The sequence below is a fragment of the Cicer arietinum genome, chromosome 4 (genome assembly GCF_000331145.2).
Source record: "Cicer arietinum cultivar CDC Frontier isolate Library 1 chromosome 4, Cicar.CDCFrontier_v2.0, whole genome shotgun sequence".
Lineage (NCBI taxonomy): Eukaryota > Viridiplantae > Streptophyta > Magnoliopsida > Fabales > Fabaceae > Cicer > Cicer arietinum.
In genome coordinates this window covers 26,611,826-26,630,082 of record NC_021163.2, presented here as the reverse complement: position 1 = coordinate 26,630,082, position 18,257 = coordinate 26,611,826, and the positions used below count along the sequence as shown (strand labels likewise).

At 28.6% G+C, this 18,257-nt stretch overlaps 1 protein-coding gene across 2 annotated transcripts; it reads right to left on the bottom strand.

Moving 5' to 3' along the window:
* Window positions 1-572: 572 nt before the first annotated feature.
* LOC101504165 (BEL1-like homeodomain protein 1) lies at window positions 573-5,678 on the bottom strand. Of its 2 annotated transcripts, XM_004497598.4 has the most exons (7): window positions 5,393-5,678; window positions 5,108-5,193; window positions 4,789-4,837; window positions 3,275-4,072; window positions 2,679-3,052; window positions 2,319-2,379; window positions 573-1,895 (listed from the first exon to the last, which is right to left on the bottom strand). In XM_004497598.4, exons 4-7 carry the CDS (start codon window positions 3,995-3,997, stop codon window positions 1,050-1,052), a joined length of 2,004 nt encoding a protein of 667 aa, XP_004497655.1. In that variant the 5' UTR covers window positions 3,998-4,072; window positions 4,789-4,837; window positions 5,108-5,193; window positions 5,393-5,678; the 3' UTR covers window positions 573-1,049. The 2 variants fall into 2 exon arrangements, with proteins under 2 accessions (XP_004497655.1, XP_073223100.1); XM_073366999.1 differs by lacking the exon at window positions 4,789-4,837.
* Between the last annotated feature and the right edge of the window lie 12,579 nt (window positions 5,679-18,257).

Here is an 18,257-nt window from a genome sequence, read left to right as displayed (position 1 = left end):
ACTCTTTCTATCCTATATTACTCATATCATAAAAGAATGTGATCCTCAATTCCATACTTGTTAAAAATTTCAATGACATTTTTTTTAATATGTAAAAAAATAATTATTTATGTTAGTAACTTGAGTTATACTAATTTTCTAAAATTATTTTTAAATAACTGATACTATTCGATACAACCATGAAATAACTTCCTTTATAGCCAATTACAGTTGTTAGATTGTTAAGGAGGAGATACAATTTGTTAACAACAAGATCAAACTATAAACAATCTTCTTGATACTCTTTCAATATTTTGACTCATATTACACGACTAATCCTTTGAGAACCATGCAAGAACTTGAGTCATATTACACGATTAATCCTTTGAGAACCATGCAAGACTCAATCTTATTTCATGGTCATATTTTTCTAGATTAATTCATAATTAAGTTTAAAATTCGACTTTACTCATTTAAGCCATTGAATCAAAGTTAATTGTTTCCAAAATAAAAAAAGGAAAGTAAAACAACTTGGTAATTGGTTTCACCTTCTTCAATAAAGTATTTGCAACAAAAAAATACCATAAAACATATACTCTCAACCAAAGATATATTGTTATTATCTTTACCAATTGAAACTTTATGATATAAACCCCCATCTATATATCCCACCTTCAAAACTTACAAAAATAATATACAACCTCAACCATATACTTTCAAATCCCTACGCTATCTAAGAACTCAAATGGTTCTATGCAAGGTATAATAATAAACCTATATACTAGAATAATAAAATTCCTTCATTCTTTACACTACAACACTTAACTACTCCCCATGATAAACACAAAGATTTGAAGAAATCAATTGAGAAATAGAATCAACGACCCAGATTCTCATTCACAACATAATCAACCCTTGTCAATGATTTGATATCAGAAGACTCAGATCACAATCTCTATCATTGATTTAAATCAGACAGTCGAGATTAAAAACTGCGTGATACAATTATCGCAGAGAATCCATTTTCCAATGCAATATCAACTATCTCTCCCTTCAATATGTCTTATTATTTATGCCACAAAATCAGGCAACAATTGTGCAGCAAACCTCTTTGGATTCTGCATGTTGATACTCTCAAATGCAGCTGAAGAGTGAGAATTTGAATTGTTTAAAGCACCAAACTCATTATTTTCACTAATCTCCAATCTCCTTCCTAATTGAATATTCTCATTTGGCATAAAACTTTGATGTGGAAGACCAAGAGTGAGTGAAACACCATTATTATTATTATTACCTGAAAACCTTGGTGTAAAATTTTCTTCATCAAATCTTCCAATTTCTTCCATTGGGTATTGACCAAAACCAGCAATGAAATTAGTTTGGTTCCCCATGAAACAATAACCATCTCTACTTTCTCTTTCATCACCACCACCAACAAATTTCATTGAAACAATTTGTTGTCCATTATTTGTTGTTTCATTGGATGACTTCAAAACATTATTATGATGAGATTGAAGAATTTCATGGTTCCTTGTTCTCTTTGGACTTCCTTGTGTTGTTGTTATTCCATCGAGTTCCGACGATGAACCGATGAAGCTAAATCCTGAGGACGAATTGTTTCTAACATTGTTGTTACCAATTGGTGATGTTGTTGGTGTTGCAATTGAAACTATAGGATTAATGTTTTGGTTCTTGGTGGTTATGTCTTGTTTGGAATTGAAACTTCTTTTAGATTCTGTTTCTGAGGTTGGAACTCTGTCTTGTGTTGTTTTTGTTGAAGGGTCTTCTTCAGTACTCTTGTTTGATTTGTTGTCCTCTGAACCATTCAACTCTTGCTCCTTCATTTCTTCCATGTACATTTCTTCCACCATTGGCTTCCAAAGTCTAACTCTTGCATTTATGAACCAATTTGAAACCTGTATCATTTCTAATGTTGTTAGCATGATCAATAATATAACAATAAATCATCAATTTTCTCCTTAAACTATTTGGTTCATGAACTATAGAGTTTCAGAATTAATTATCATATTTTTATAGTTCAGGGACCAAACTAGGAGAATGATAATTTAGCGACTAAATTGAAGATTTAGTCATAATATCATTAAATAGGATAAATGTTATCAATATACTTCAATACATTTTTTTCTTATTGATTGAAATTCAAATAAATGTTGCTTGTACTATAAAGTTTGTGAGACTTGTTTTTAAATTATAAGGATTCATTTGAATTTCAATCAATGACAAGAAGTGTGTTGAAAAATATGTGTCAGAGAATATATTATATGCACTCATCATAAAAGAAGAAAAAAAAACAACACATAAAAAAGTAGGTAGATTACCTGGCTCCTAGTAAGCCCTGTTTGTTTTGCAAGCATTTGTTTGTCTGAATCCTTGGGATACCTGAAACAAAAGTCAAGCTATTTCAGTACAAATTTGACCTAAAGGCAGAGCATTTTTCAACTTTAAAATATTCATCTAAAATTTCAAGACTATGATTTCTTTTTGCATTAGTAGAAAAGTTTATTATACGTACAATGTAAAAACTAAATTTAGTCTCCAATTTTTAAACCTCAAACACTTTTAAATTGCAAATGTGGTGGAAGATGTTGATCTGCTGCAAACATTAATATTACATCAAAATACAAACAAATACAGTCAATACAACCGCAATTTAAAATCATGGTTTAACTAGCACTTACGGGTGAAGGAAGTGTTCAAAAAGCCACGCCCGAAGAACCGAAACGGATCTTTCAGGCAATCCTCTTTGAGGTCTCCAAGCATTATGATGGATCATTCCTAATTGTTGAATTGCTCTTTGTTGCCTTAGATGATGATCAACATATTTAAGCCTTGACCCTTCAATTTTGCCTCCAAAGCTATCATCTTCACCTAAGCTCTTATTTGCTGTTCTAATTTGGCCAGTAATTGCATCTTTTAAGCAACGAAATTGCTTGGATATTGTTTGTAGTGCAAGTGCAGTGTAGGTTCTTGCTGAGCCAATCCCTGCAACTTGCTCAAATGAGGAAATTACCATCTGCATTTGGTTGTGATATTGTCTGTACCTTTGCTCCACCTTCAAACCAATAATACCAAAAACCACATTCATTCATTAATTTGAAAACCAACATACTAATTGAAGAAATCCATATTTATTTTTTCTATTAAATTGTTGTCTATCATATATTTGATTGTATTTTTTCTTTCTTATAAAAACACATTAAATAAAAGTGTCCATTTAACTATTTTAATAGGAACTAATTTGGTGAAGAGAATAATTAACAAAAAAATGAATTACCTCATCAAGCATGTTAATTAGCTTGGCTTTCTTCATCTGAATTTCTTGTCTCTCAGTTGTTGATAACTCAGAGCTACGCTTCCCACTTCCATCACCACCAACAGAACCACCATCTCCACTAACACCAGTTGATGATTCACCAACAACCTTATTTTTCTCAAAACTCTTCTTCGAAATTTCAACCTTTATTCCACCATTAACATTAACAACCTCATCAAGTAATTCCTGTGTTGCCTTCAAATATTTCGAACTCAACAACACACTCTGAATCCCCGAAACACCGTTCGAAGCAGAGGAACACGACCCACCATTAGAAACACGCGCCTCCTCGCCCGACCCCTGAGCGTGCAAGCTCAAAGACAGTCCCTGAGTAGCGCGTGTGGACTCACGCGCCGCTGAATTTGGATCCGCCGCGTTCCACATGTTGTACTGCATGCGCGGTGGGAAGCCATGCAAGGCGGATATGTCGTGATGGGCTTGTACTGATTGCTCTGCCGTGAGTGGGACCCCCACGAATTGTGGTGGCGCGTGAGAGAGATTCTGTTGATGAATTGAGGTGTTGGCGGCTGAGTTGAGGAATACGAGGTTTCCGGCATGTTGCGATTGTTGCGGCGGCGTGTCGGAGTAATTGATGTAGCCTGATGGGTTCATGAATATGAGAGTTTGAAGGCCGTCAGCTGAACCTCCTTGAATTTCTGAATTATTATGAAAGTACGTTGCCATTGAATTTTTTTGTGTAAAAAAATAAACAATTTTCTTTTTTCCTTTTGATTTTTGATTTTGCTTTGTTACTTCACTCTGGAAAAGAAAAATAGCACACAGTAATAATTACCAGTTAGTGTTATAAGGCTTAATTTCCATGTACATAAACAATATTAAATTCTTAGATAAAAAAAATTAATACAACATTATTATAAAATAAAATAAATTAACCAACATAGATAGATACACAAAACATTATGTGGTAGTTGTAACTTTTCAACCTTGTGAATCTGGTTGGTGTGTAATTTGTGAATCAATTTTCAATAATTGAGTTAATTTCATAGTTGTAACATAAGATTCCTAGTGAAGAAGAAGAAGAAGAATGAATGAATTGTTACAAAGTAGATCAAGATTTAGTTGTTTTCTTAAAAAATATATATAACATATTATTGGGTATTGAATTGTGTATAAGAAGTATTCATAAATTCCAAATTAAGACATAGATGAAATTAGTTTCTTCTTTGTGCAAATTCTTTTTGAATCACATGGTGAACTCTAGAGACTTAAAAAGGGAAAGGAATGATGAGACACACAAGGAGGCTTTTTACAAAGGGAAGAAATTTTATTTTTTTGGTACAAAAAAGGAAGAGATTTGACAAGAAAGAAGAGAAGTACAAAGAGATTGAAAGAGGAAGAGAACTATAGACTAAGAAAAAAGGGTAAGAAGAAATTTCTTTTTCTATGTTATAGTTTTTATTGAAATTTAATGATATTATTGTAGATAATAGATATAGTAGTAGCAGTAGTAGTACCTGCAGACTGTGATGTAAATTGAAGTGTACACGTGCTTTGTTATCATCTCTGCACAATAGAGAAAGGAGAATTTTCAATTACAATGACACAAAACCTATGATAAAAAAAATAAAAAATAAAACAAATTTATTTTTCTTTCTTTTGGGACAGAGACACAGAGACAAGCACACACACGCACACAAAGTTTCACCAACCAAAGCAAAAATAATAATAATAATAATTATTATTATTACAGTTATAGCTATAAGATACATCAATAGAAGTAAACATCATCAACACATATAGATATAAAGATTCATCAAATTAAATTAAACTCACCTATATATATGTATCTATCTATGTTTGGAATTCTATCACTCTCTTCAACTTGCAAAGAGGAATAAGCTCTTCAATTTCCACTTCAACTGAAAATGAATTAAAAAGAGTTAAAAGATAGAGAGGGAAAAAGAACCCATCTTTCTTCAATTCATATACACTCAATTATGGATCAAAAATTGAATCTTTTTCAAATTTGAAATTCTGGGTGTGTGTTGAAATTTTGTGAAAGTGAACATATTCATCAATATGTTGTTATCTTCTTATCTTTCTTTGGGGGAGAAGTACCTGTGAATGAATAGATAAAAAAAACATGAGATAGATTGAAAGAACTTGGTTATGATTTGACTCTCCCTTTTCAAATCATTTGATTAAACCAAGCAACCCCCTTATGATCAACAAGATAGTACCCTTTTTTGGGGGGAGAGAGAGGAAAAAGAGAGAGATGTGAAGAAAAACTATGGTCTATGCTAAGAAAATATTATATTCATATACATATTTATATATGAAATATGAAATATATGAAAAATGTAATTGAGATATGTAAGAAGTCACAAGCAGCTGCAAAACGAGGAAACGTCTCCTCTATTAATTTTTTTGTTTAATAATAATTTAATAATTAATTAATAATAATATAAAAGATGATCGACGATGAACAATGAGCGGGTGGAGGGATCCTATTGCTCATTTCACAATAAATATCTTCTTGTCGTTTTCGTAATTTTTTCCATATTTTTTTTTTCATTTTAATTTATTTGTGTATTTTTTGTGGTTGGATGACCGAGTTTGAAGATAAAGCAATTAAATTGCCAAGGAAAACAGAACCAACTACCATAACACCACCAACTTTAATGCTTTCAAAGCTAAATATTTATTTGTCCACACTATTTTTCTAGAAAAATATACTTACATGTATATCTTCAATTTTACCATATTTTTTATTTCAAAAAAAAATTATTTTTTGTACTATATTGTTATTATGAATTTGTATATTTAGCATATTGTTGAAGAGCAAAAAAGAGAAAGGAAGGGGTTAGAAAAGCAATGGGTCCCACTCAAGTGCATGTATGATGAGTATACGAATTATGACCCCTCAAAAAAAGTGGTCCCACACTTAGCTTTTATGCATCAAACCTATAATCAGTAAAATTGAAATTGTTGGCCATTAATTATTTTGCTTATTGTGTATTTTTTTCTCACATTTTCTCAACAATCTTTGATGACACCAAAAGGATCACTAAGAAGCACAAAAATAAAATGGAATAATAACTATAATGTAATTCAATAATTTCTTCTTAAATTATTAAGAAATATATTGGACAAAGAAAGAAAAGAAAAAATAAACAATAGTAATAACCCTTTCAAAAAAATATAGTAATAGAGTAATAACCCTTTCAAGTATAGAGTGAGGTAATCCCATCATTTGAATGGAAAGACAAAGAATAATCATATTAATTAATTAAATTAAATTCTAGCTAACAATGGCTATTTTTAACATCAAAGAAAAAGCTAGCTCTCAATCACTATCAGTAACTATTATTGTGTAAGAATAAGCAGTGACAAATTTAAGGACTGTGCATGATGTTAATAGGACTAAATTTTTTGAAGTTAGGGACATTCATTCATGTTGTAGCTTATTTCAACTATACATATAGAAGAGAAAAAAAAACAGTGGTACTATGGTAGGTGCTATTTAATATACTATATAGAGTTAGTTCTATGAAATGGCCTTTTTGTAATCACAACCTGTCATTCTCCTATAGATCAATGTCAATAATTTTTATATTTCACAATTTTTATGTTTCTCTCAGATTTTTTTTTTTTAAAAAAAACTATCGTAACTTTTTGTTCTCATTCAACAACTAGACATTAAACAAATTTGTATTTTTTATTTCTTTCACATATTGTATTGTATAGTAGCAAATTGGATTTCACAAGGACACTTGTAAAAATTAGAGCAAAAGGGTGGTGTCTCTATTACTTATGAATATTCATGTGTCAGAAGGATATATAGTTTTCAATGTGTACTTGAATGTACAAAAATGATGAAGAATCTTTATTGAGTAAGTGAGCAGAGAAAGATGTGCATGTGGTTCTTTTCTTTCTCTTTTTCTTCATTAATTAAATTTGAAAAGAAAAAGGGGTAGGCTTATTTTATTTGTCATAGAAGATTTGATAAAGTTGTTGACCTATTTTCTAATTTATAGATATATAATTTAACTAATTCTTTTTTTTTTATTAACCATAATATATGAAGCTAAAATTTATATATATGTTGATGATATTGAACCTAAATATTGTATTTTGTTAAAGGAAGTGTATTTCATATAGTCCTTTGCTTAATTAATCGGTGGAAGGTTAATAATTCAACTCATTTTAACAAAAATTTAAAGTAGAATGAGTTATAGGATCAGAGTTAACTTTAGATTATTAAACTCTAACAAAATAAAAATAAGAATATAATGATTAATTTATTATTATTTGTTTATAAAAAATGTACCGGCATATGAATTTGAATACACATCAACATTTTCATGATGGATCTTTAAAAACAGAGGAAATGTGGTTAATGAAAATAAAGAAAAACTAAAAAGTAAAAATGTAACAACTATAGATTTTTCTTATTGATATATACTTTATTTTGTAAAGGGAGTGCGTATCCTACTAATCTTTGCTTAACTTATTGACAGAATATTAGAGTAGTTCAATTGGTTTTGAACTAAAAAATTAAAAAAGTTAAATAAGTTAAAGATCAAAATTTAAACCATGATAAATGAAAAAATACGCCATAATAATTAATATACTATTATTTGCTATAAATTTTTTTTTACCGAAATCTGATTTGAATATTTGACATTAACATTTTGAGCATTAAAAGAACAGAGAAAATGTGGTTAATCAAAGGGGGAAAAAACAAAAATGCAAGAACTATAGACGATATTTTTTAAGATCATGATGAATAATACAGCTAAAGAAAAAAAAAAGCATGGAAGGTTGAAATTCCTCCGTTTGGATTAAGCAATTACTTATGCTACACAATTGGATGCATGTCCCTTAGTATATGATTCACAAAAAGTAAAACCATTATAGAAACCCAAGAATCAAATTAATAAGGTGGAGGTTATTATCATAATGATTGTGACACGGAATTCAACTACTTTGGATATCATATGATATTCTCTAGAGAAACAATGGAGAAGTAAGACATGCATATGATATTATTATATTAAACAACTAGTAATTAACTATTGATTATGAAATCTACTAATTTGAGTCATAATCAGGTCATTGAATATTTAACTCAAGTTTTTATCATAGCAATAGACATATATATAATTGAGCCAATAAATTGCATAAATCCGTACTATTGTCCCCTATATATGTGGATTTGGATTGTGTTGATTTTTAAGCAACCAAATATGAAATATTAATATATAGTCACACAAAGTATCACATCATACTAATCCCAAGGGTCACTTCCACCTTATGATACTGAACCCATGTTTATAAATATGGGTTGGACTATATACAATATAAAAATAAATAAAGGGGGCTTTGTATGGGGTATGGTCCCTTACTATATATATATACATGTGTGCTCTATCTACTTCAACATTGTTATCATAGGATATATAGTTGTCCTATTCTTTCCTTATTCCAATTTCTTTCCTGATCAAGAAAATGATTTGAAAAGAATAAACTGCAGAGAAAAATGTTGAAAATTATTTGCTTAAAAAATTCCATGTAGTTAGAATGTCAAAAAGAGGCCAAGGAAAATGATAGCCAAGGCCAAATTGGATATGACGAAATAGTACAAGCATCATTCATATAGTCATGACTATATGTACCAAACATCAAAACTTAGATCTAGTTAGTTGCAGATTTGCAATGCATCATTAATATATTATTTCTTTAAAAAAAAAATAAACTAGTATATATTTCATACCCAAGTATTATATTTATTCAAATTTCTTGAAATATGGGTAATATTGTCTAGAATGTTTTAAATTAGAAGAAGTATATTTTGGTTACAATTAGAAGAAGTATATACTCCCTCCTTTCAAAAATAAATGTTGTTTAATTAAAGTTTTTTTACATATCAACAAAATCAATCAATGATTAAATGTAACAACTTTACAAAAAAATTCATAAATCTTTTACTATATTAAAAGGTTAAAAAAAAGCATAAATTCTGGAGCACTTATTTTAATCATTTTAATAGTCAACAATTATGAGAAATCTTGTTAAAAAAAATATTACTTCCTTCGTCTTTTTTTAACAGTCGTTAGTTTACTTGAAAATAAATATTTTTATTCAAATATTTTTATTAATTTTAGTTAATTGAAAAATTTGATGAAATAAAATACAATAAATAAGATTATCTTAGTGAAATAAAGTAGTATTACATTGAAATAAAAAAAGAAAAAATGACGAATGAAACATAGAGAATATTTCTTAAAACACTTATTTTAGGAGAAAAAAGTCATTTGTTTAAACTAAGAAATATTATATATGAATATCATCTTTGTTTGAATAAAATATTTAGCCTTCATTGTAACAAAAAAAATATATTTAATCTTTAGTAGTTAATAAATTTTAGTTAAACATAGATTAATATCAAATTTAAATTCTGACCAAAATAATTCTTAGTTATATTTCCTTCATCTTAAAATTGAAATTCAAATTACCATGATTTTTTTCTTAAAAATTAGAATATTCTACAAATAAAATTATTTTCATTTCAAAAATTAACAATGTGTTGGATCTGCGGCTAAAGTGCCGTTTTCGCATTCCGAAGCAATATCATCAAAGTGAAAATAAAGAAGCCTTGAAATGTAACTTCTATATAATTAAACATGATTTTTTTTAATTTGCAGTAAAATTGAAAAATACACCACCAAAGCAAAAGGAATGCTAAGAAATTGGCGGTAAAATGTATTTAAAATTTCCACACGCTCCATGAGTAATAATATTGAGAAATTAAAATAAAGCTACAATGGGGTAATACGTACAATAGTTATATGCAAGGGTATTTTTATAGAGTGGACCCACATTGTAGCTAGGAAACAAAAGAGAAGAAATTGAGGGTGTTTCGTGGTGGAATACCCTAGTGAAGACGCAACTATTATTTATTGGTTTTTGGTCATGACTTTGAGATTCAGCTAAAAGAGTAAAAACACAAGTGAATACAAAAGAACCCTAATATTATTGCCACAAAATAAAAGGGTACCGGGCCCACCATGTACCTACTTATAGCCCCACTCCTATATTGCCGCCACCAAGCTCTTCTTTCACACTCACACCCACATGGGAAGAATATAAGCTCCTACTACTTACACACATTATTTAATGTGCCTAATTCACCACGTAACTGCACTAAAATACACATCTTTTTTATTTTCCCTTCTAACCTTCTTTTTTTTTAAATAATTAAAACGGATGGCATTCCATTTTACAAGATATGTCATGAATAGTAAGGAGATACGGATAAAATCAACAAAAAAGACACTCATGACAATATTGACATGGAAATACAATCAAACTTACACGTTATAATTTATACAAAATCATCTAATAACATCGTCGTCTATACAAATCAATAGATGCGAGCTTCATTGATGAAGATCGTACGCAAAATTTGACAACTTATTTATACTCATCCTTTACATAATGAATGTTTTTATAATTTTTATACTTATATTAACAAATACAATAATTATAAGAAAACACATGGTCATTTTATCAAATTATCTTTATTAATTATTGGTTGATTTACCACTATCATAATTGTAATAATTGAAGTAGTGTACATAGTAATAATTGAATTAATAATTGAATTAATAGTACAATTAGAAGTAGTGCAATTAGAATTAATAGTATCTAATTAAAATTACATTGTACATTGTAATTAACATTCTTTTTTTGAAATATTTTATTTATTAAAGTGACACTCATTACGAAATAGAGAGTATATATGTCTGACTTCTTGAATATTTGGAGCTATTAGGAAGTTGTATTATTGCTTGCTTATGCAATATAATTTGCTAATGTCATTGTTGCTTGTATTTCCTCTTTTGTAATTCTCATTTCTTCCTTGGTATTTATTCATATTTCTATTTTGATGTTTAAGTTCAATATGAGCTAAATATCTATGTAATTATATATTTTTCTCTTTTTTCAAAGACACCTCAACATTAGATGAGAACATATTTATGGATTAATAAGGTATCTCATCATTTTGGATAATGAGCCAATGAAATATTTATTATAAAAAGGATAAAAGTCCAAAAAGGAATAAAAAGAGTGTGCTATATAACGACAAAAATATGAAAAATCAGGGGCAGAGACCATTAACCATAATTTCATCACCTCCACAAACCCTAGTATTTATTCCTTGTCTCTCGTCAAGTTACATAATTGGGGAACCATTGGCGCTCCTTCTTGAATATTTGGAGCTATTAGGAAGTTGTATTATTGCTTGCTTATGCAATATAATTTGCTAATGTCATTGTTGCTTGTATTTCCTCTTTTGTAATTCTCATTTCTTCCTTGGTATTTATTCATATTTCTATTTTGATGTTTAAGTTCAATATGAGCTAAATATCTATGTAATTATATATTTTTCTCTTTTTTCAAAGACACCTCAACATTAGATGAGAACATATTTATGGATTAATAAGGTATCTCATCATTTTGGATAATGAGCCAATGAAATATTTATTATAAAAAGGATAAAAGTCCAAAAAGGAATAAAAAGAGTGTGCTATATAACGACAAAAATATGAAAAATCAGGGGCAGAGACCATTAACCATAATTTCATCACCTCCACAAACCCTAGTATTTATTCCTTGTCTCTCGTCAAGTTACATAATTGGGGAACCATTAGCGCTCCTTCTTGAATATTTGGAGCTATTAGGAAGTTGTATTATTGCTTGCTTATGCAATATAATTTGCTAATGTCATTGTTGCTTGTATTTCATCTTTTGTAATTCTCATTTCTTCCTTGGTATTTATTCATATTTCTATTTTGATGTTTAAGTTCAATATGAGCTAAATATCTATGTAATTATATATTAATGATGCTATAATGAAGTTTGTTTGTTGGACTTGAATAGCTTCCTTTTAAACAAGTTGTTTTCATTTTAAGCTTTAAAACATAAATTGATCACTTAAGATTTATTGTTAGACTTTTAACCTTAAAAAAAAGAAGATAGAAATACTTGATTTAGTATGCATGAAGTCATATTATATATGCTTGAAAATCCATAGAGAATCTTTTTATCATTAATGTTGCATGAATGAATTTGTAGCATAAGCCTAGGAATAAATATTAGTTTGATGACATCATGATAACCGGGCTGGAAAAAATCCAAAGTCAAATCGTCTCATGAATGGCACATCAAGCTATAGAATACTACACATGTGAACAAAATGATAACCTAGTTATATTGTTAAGTTAACTATTTTTTATCATCAAACATTAGGTTCACTTTCTTTTTAAATCTCATTTTTACTTTTAATTGTCAACAAAAAAATGTTATCTTTTTTATTTTTACATCAAACAAGTTAATTGTTGAGAAAAATATTAATTTTTTTAGCAAACCTCAATCACTGTCTATCTTCTGTAGGAGTTGAACTCCATACCTAGAGAATAAGTACTACATTTTCACTACTCCTACTATCAATTTGTAGAATCATGATATTTATCTCCTAGGTGATGAGTTCAACTCCTTGTGAAGGTAAAAACTCGCTAATTTATCCAAATGTGAAGGTAAAAAATGTTTTATAAAATTATTTTGAACTATCAAATAAGTAAAAAAATGACAAAAATACATTTTAATTAATATTCAAAAAAGTCAATCAAAATAATAAATAATGATAGAGAATATGAAATACTATGAATTATATGTTCAAAAGTTCCTTGAAATAGCATTTAAATATACATTGCAAGCTCAATCGTTGAGTCACAAATGTTTTTGCATATGTCTCGTAGCATGTAGGGGTGTACAAAGGACGGGTTTGGAATGCCCCTTACTCGATCCCTATATTTGATCGGACTAATTTTTAGATCCTAACCTGTCCCTTAACCCGATCAAATCTGATTAGTTGCAGGTTCAATAAAGACGAGACCAGGTTGGTCTCAAGATGAGTCGCAAACTAATAATTCTTAAACTTCTTTTCTGTACAATAACAACAACAACAACAACAATAATAATAGAAGTAGTAATAATAATAATAATAATAATAATAATAATAATAACAACAACAACAACAACAATAATAATAACAACAACAACAACAATTCAACTTTACATTATTTGCTTTAGATCTTTTTACAAAATTATAAGGATGAATATACAATTTAAGAGATACAGTAGGTTATAGAGTATGATAATAGAGATATGATTAGACATTGTTGAATAAACAAACATTGAGATCTTTATTATCGGTTGTTTATAATACCAAACGCCAACTATACGCAAAAGACACATAAAAAATAAATTTGATGATATGGTAGTTTCTCTATATAGCTTCATAGAAATATTATGGTAGTATGATTGGAAAAAACAATAAAAGTCGACACAGAAAACAAGAGGAACACAATGAAAGCCGTCTATTAGAAAAAAAAGTGAATAAGGGAGGAGAAAAAAAAAATTAAAACTCTAAATTAAGTTGGTGTAGTAAAATAAGGTAAAATAAATAAATAAATCTTTTGTCCTTAATGTATTTTGGGAAAGGAGGGGTAATCCGGAGGGTGGCCCAAACTCGGTAACATTGTCCCTGTCTAGTTTTTTTTTTTTTGGACCGAGTCAGACCTAACCCATTGCTTATGGGTCAAGTCGAGTTCGCGGGATGAACCGGGTCATGTACACCCCTAGTAGCAGGTCAACAATGGGTAGCGGTGATTGTTATCGGGATCAAAGATAACAACAGAAATGTCGATGAGACTGAGAAATCAAATGTGGTGGTCAAAAGGTAACATTTACGATTTATGCTCTTTGATGAAAGGCAGTGGCGATGGTGGAAGGCGTGTGGTTTAACAAAGGTAAAATCGTGGGGAAAAAATTTAGAATGAAATCAAAAGTTTTGTATCTAAAATCGAAAAAGGAGATTACACGATTTGATACAATGATGTCGAAATAGGTTTGATGTTGTTCGATTGTACCGAGTTCTCTAATTCTTAATATCTCATATCAATATTTTGCAACACTTCCTTCGATGTCTTGATGAATGCATATTAAGATCAATACAAGCTAAAGAGTTGTTCCATTTTGCACTTGACTTCATTTTCCTTAATTCTTAGACCTTCAATATTGTTAGATACACTAAAGGTTACACTCATGTTGTGAATTTTCAAATCTATTGAACGTGGCGATTAAAAGTTCTTGTGGTGGTTTATGACATGGTGGCAATGTAAAAACTATTTTTCAAACTTTGATCTCGTTCATAAATGACAAATAATGGAGTAAGCCTCGATGAACAATGGTGGGTCAAAAATGACATAGGAAAATGATGAAAGTTGTCTATATGATCGTGATGAGTGAAGCGATACGTGATATCACAACCAAGGCTCTAGTACTATATTTGAAATATGAGAGTTAGGGGAAAATGTTCAAAAGAGCTTTCGAAGCTTGAGATTAGGAAAACTCATAAGGAAGCACTCATTTTGATGGAAAAATAGTAAAAGTAATATAATAAGATCTCTCTATATATAGGGAAATTAATTACCAAACTCAATTTAAGGTTGGAGCAAATTTTGGCTATAGTATGATTCTCAACTTGTTATTCAGGCTCTCTGCAACATCAACATTATTCTTTGGCAACTTCGTAATCTTTGCAAAAATTGATTTATTTTGAATTGTAGTATGTATTTATATGCTTCACATATCTATTGTAAAGGGGACCATTGTACTAACAAGTTGGTCTCTCATGATTGTACTATTACTTGTTTTAAGTGGTGGGACTTTGTTCTCTCTTTTAATTGGGGAAGATTTTTATCGGAATATGTTAGGTCATCCCAACTTTCGTCAGTAATTTGTAATGTTTCCTTGTTTAGGTTTTGACCTAGTCCCTCATTGCTTTTGCATCTCTTTTTAGTTTAGAATATTTTTGTTAGGATGTTGAAGATGATTGTTGGTTATTTGGGCCAATATAGTTGACATGTTAGTAATCATTGTGATGTTTCTACACTCTAACATTCTTTTGATTAAAAAAAAGACTTAACTGTACTTTTGATCCCTTTATTTTCACCAATTGTTCCTTTATATTAAAAATCAACAGTTTTTGTCACTTTATTGAATTTTTTAACAAAAAATTGATGATGTGACATATTTTAAATGACGATGCATATGATCTCATGATATAGATTCCTCTAAATGTATGGATTATATGTATATCATTAATTGAATTACAAAAATCAATCATTTTCAAAGTTGAAATCGGAGTTTTTAGAGACTTTTATTGTCATTTTATGAATGTTAATTATTATACATCACTGTATCAAATATCATATTATTTAAAACATATTACATCGTCTTTTTTTAGTTAAAAAAATTAAACAAAAAAATCAAAATTATCGATTTTTAAAATAGAATGACTAATTTTATGAATTTATAAAAATATGGTAACTAAATCCCCAATTCAACCAAAAAAAAAAAAAAAAGAAATCAAATTTAATACTAACTAATTCTATAGAGAACAACTAACTTCCATACTAAAAAACTAACTAAATCTAACAAATTTATTAATTTATCCCTGACAAACCAATTGAATCACTATTCTTATATTAAGAATTTTTCAAAAATAACTTAGAATTTACTTATTTATTTATTTATTTTAGAAGGCTAAAACAAAGTTTTAATGGCCTTAGTTATGGTGTGATTTTTGGATATCAAAGTTTCACACCGGATATCATATATTATACAATTTTTAGTTTCTTTAATAATTTTTTATTTCTTTTCAAAATATGAACACACACATTCGAATTGTAATTTATACTGGACTACAGTGTTTCACTAGAAGAAAACACTCATTTTGTGGTCAACTTTACAAATATTTTGTAGCCGAAAAAAATCTTTACAAATTACTGACCGAAAAAGCTCTCACAAATACTAAAATTCAAATGGGTCGTTATTTGTGGCTGAAAAAGCCTTCACAAAAGACTACAATTTCAGCTGGATTTAGTGACTGCTTAAGCCTTCACAAAATCACAACGTTGTCATTTTGTGATAGTTTAGACCGCCACAAAATCCAGCTGAAATTGTAATCCTTTGTGAGAGTTTTTTCAGCCACAAAATCAGTGCACCGTTACACGTTGTGGCTGCAAAGGCCGCCACAAATGTTTTAGTTACCGTTGGATTTTGTGACTGTTTTGACCGCCACAAAAGATCAAGATTTTTCTATAAATATCACTCCTCTTATCATTTTTCATTTATACTTTCTCTCTAAACTTTATTTCTAAATTTTCTCTCCACCTCCTCTCTACAAATATTATTTCTCCAAGTTTTTTCTCTGCCTTGTATTTTGAATTTTGGAATGTTTTATTTGATTTAATAGTAATTACTTTAATTAATATTAATATTATATTTTTATATATAATATTTTTATTTAATTTTTAAATTTAATTTAATTTTAAATTTAATTTAAATTTTAATTAAATTGTAATATTATATTTTAAATTTTAATTTATTATATCTAATATCATTTTTTAATATGAATTTTGAATTTAATAAAATTATTTTTTTAATAAAGTCAAAATTTTGTGGGGGCCTAATCCCTCACAATTTTTTTTTTAATTCTTTTCATCCTTTGTAGCGGCCTAAGCTCTTACAAAAGGAGAAATTTGTGGCGGCCTGGACCCTTCAAAAGCTTAATTTTTTTAATCAGCTTTAACATTTGTGGCGGCCTAAGCCCTCATAAAATGTGGAATTTGTGACGGCCTAAACCCTCACAAAAGTAGGAATTTGTGGCGGTCTTGACCCTCACAAATGGTAACGAAAAAATCAAAATTTGTGGCCATTTTGGCCGCCACAAAAGTTTGTGATTAGCTTATTTGTAGCTGCCTAAGACCACCACAAATGTTTATGTTGTGGCTGCTTTCCCTCCTTTGTGATGACTTTTGGCCCTCACAAATTCCATCAATTCTTGTAGTGTCTATGCAGATGTCAAAAATGTATTCACATAATAGTACTCATATTTATAGATGCTAGTGTAACTATCTATAATTATTATAAACATAATTATTTATGCGGTTCTTTAATTTCAGATAACATCAAAGTCTTTTATTTTATTTCATTTTTTTCAATTTGGTCTTTTATTTAATTTTCAGTACAAAATTTGATCTTTTATGTTTTCAAATATTAACAATGTTATCATTTTTTTACAAAAATTCATCAAAATTTTCAAACAAAATTCATAAAATTAACTATCATCTTCAATATAATACAAATTTCATCAAATTTATAACTCAAATCTTCAAATAAACTAATATTTCAATTCTTTATATCTTCGAATTTTTATAATAAAATTAAATAAAGGACCAAATCGAAAGAAAAAAGAAATAAATGACTGAAGTGTTATATAAAATTAAGTTAAAAGATCGCAGAAGCAATTGTGCCTTATTATTAAATAAAATAAAAAGATATTTTAATTTTTTATAGTAAAAAATTATTAGTTTTAAATCATTTCATGTTATTATTCCTAATACACCATTCATTTAATTCAAAAAATTTAATCTATAAAATATATCCACATAATAGCATTGATGTTTATAGTTGCTAGTGTATCTCTATCTATAGTGTTGTACTCCCTCTTCATTATTTTAAGCAAAAAATATATTTTAATGTTTTGTCACGTAAAAATTAACTACTTTTAAATTATTTAATATTATTATTCTTAATACATCATTCATTTAATTCAAAACATTATGTTTGATATTAAAAAGAAGGAGTTTAGTAAATTTAATTTTTGTTTTATACAAAATTTAAAAAATTATTTATAATTAACTATATTTTTTAATATGTATAAAAATTATTTTATATAATCATTGTCACTTGTTATACACAGTTACAAACTTGGCTTGTAATTTATTTTTATTTTTATTTTTATATGAAAATGAGGCGTATAGTTTGGTTATTACTTGTTATGGTGGAC

What these genes read in the sequence shown, in the direction of transcription:
- LOC101504165 (XM_004497598.4), bottom strand. Translation starts at nt 3,997, where the DNA reads ATGGCAACGTACTTTCATAATAATTCAGAAATTCAAGGAGGTTCAGCT. An exon ending in TAATTAACATGCTTGATGAG is followed by an intron (nt 3,053 to 3,274) that starts GTAATTCATTTT and finishes ATTGGTTTGAAG; the next exon opens with GTGGAGCAAAGGTACAGACA. An exon ending in TTTGAACACTTCCTTCACCC is followed by an intron (nt 2,380 to 2,678) that starts GTAAGTGCTAGT and finishes CTTTTGTTTCAG; the next exon opens with GTATCCCAAGGATTCAGACA.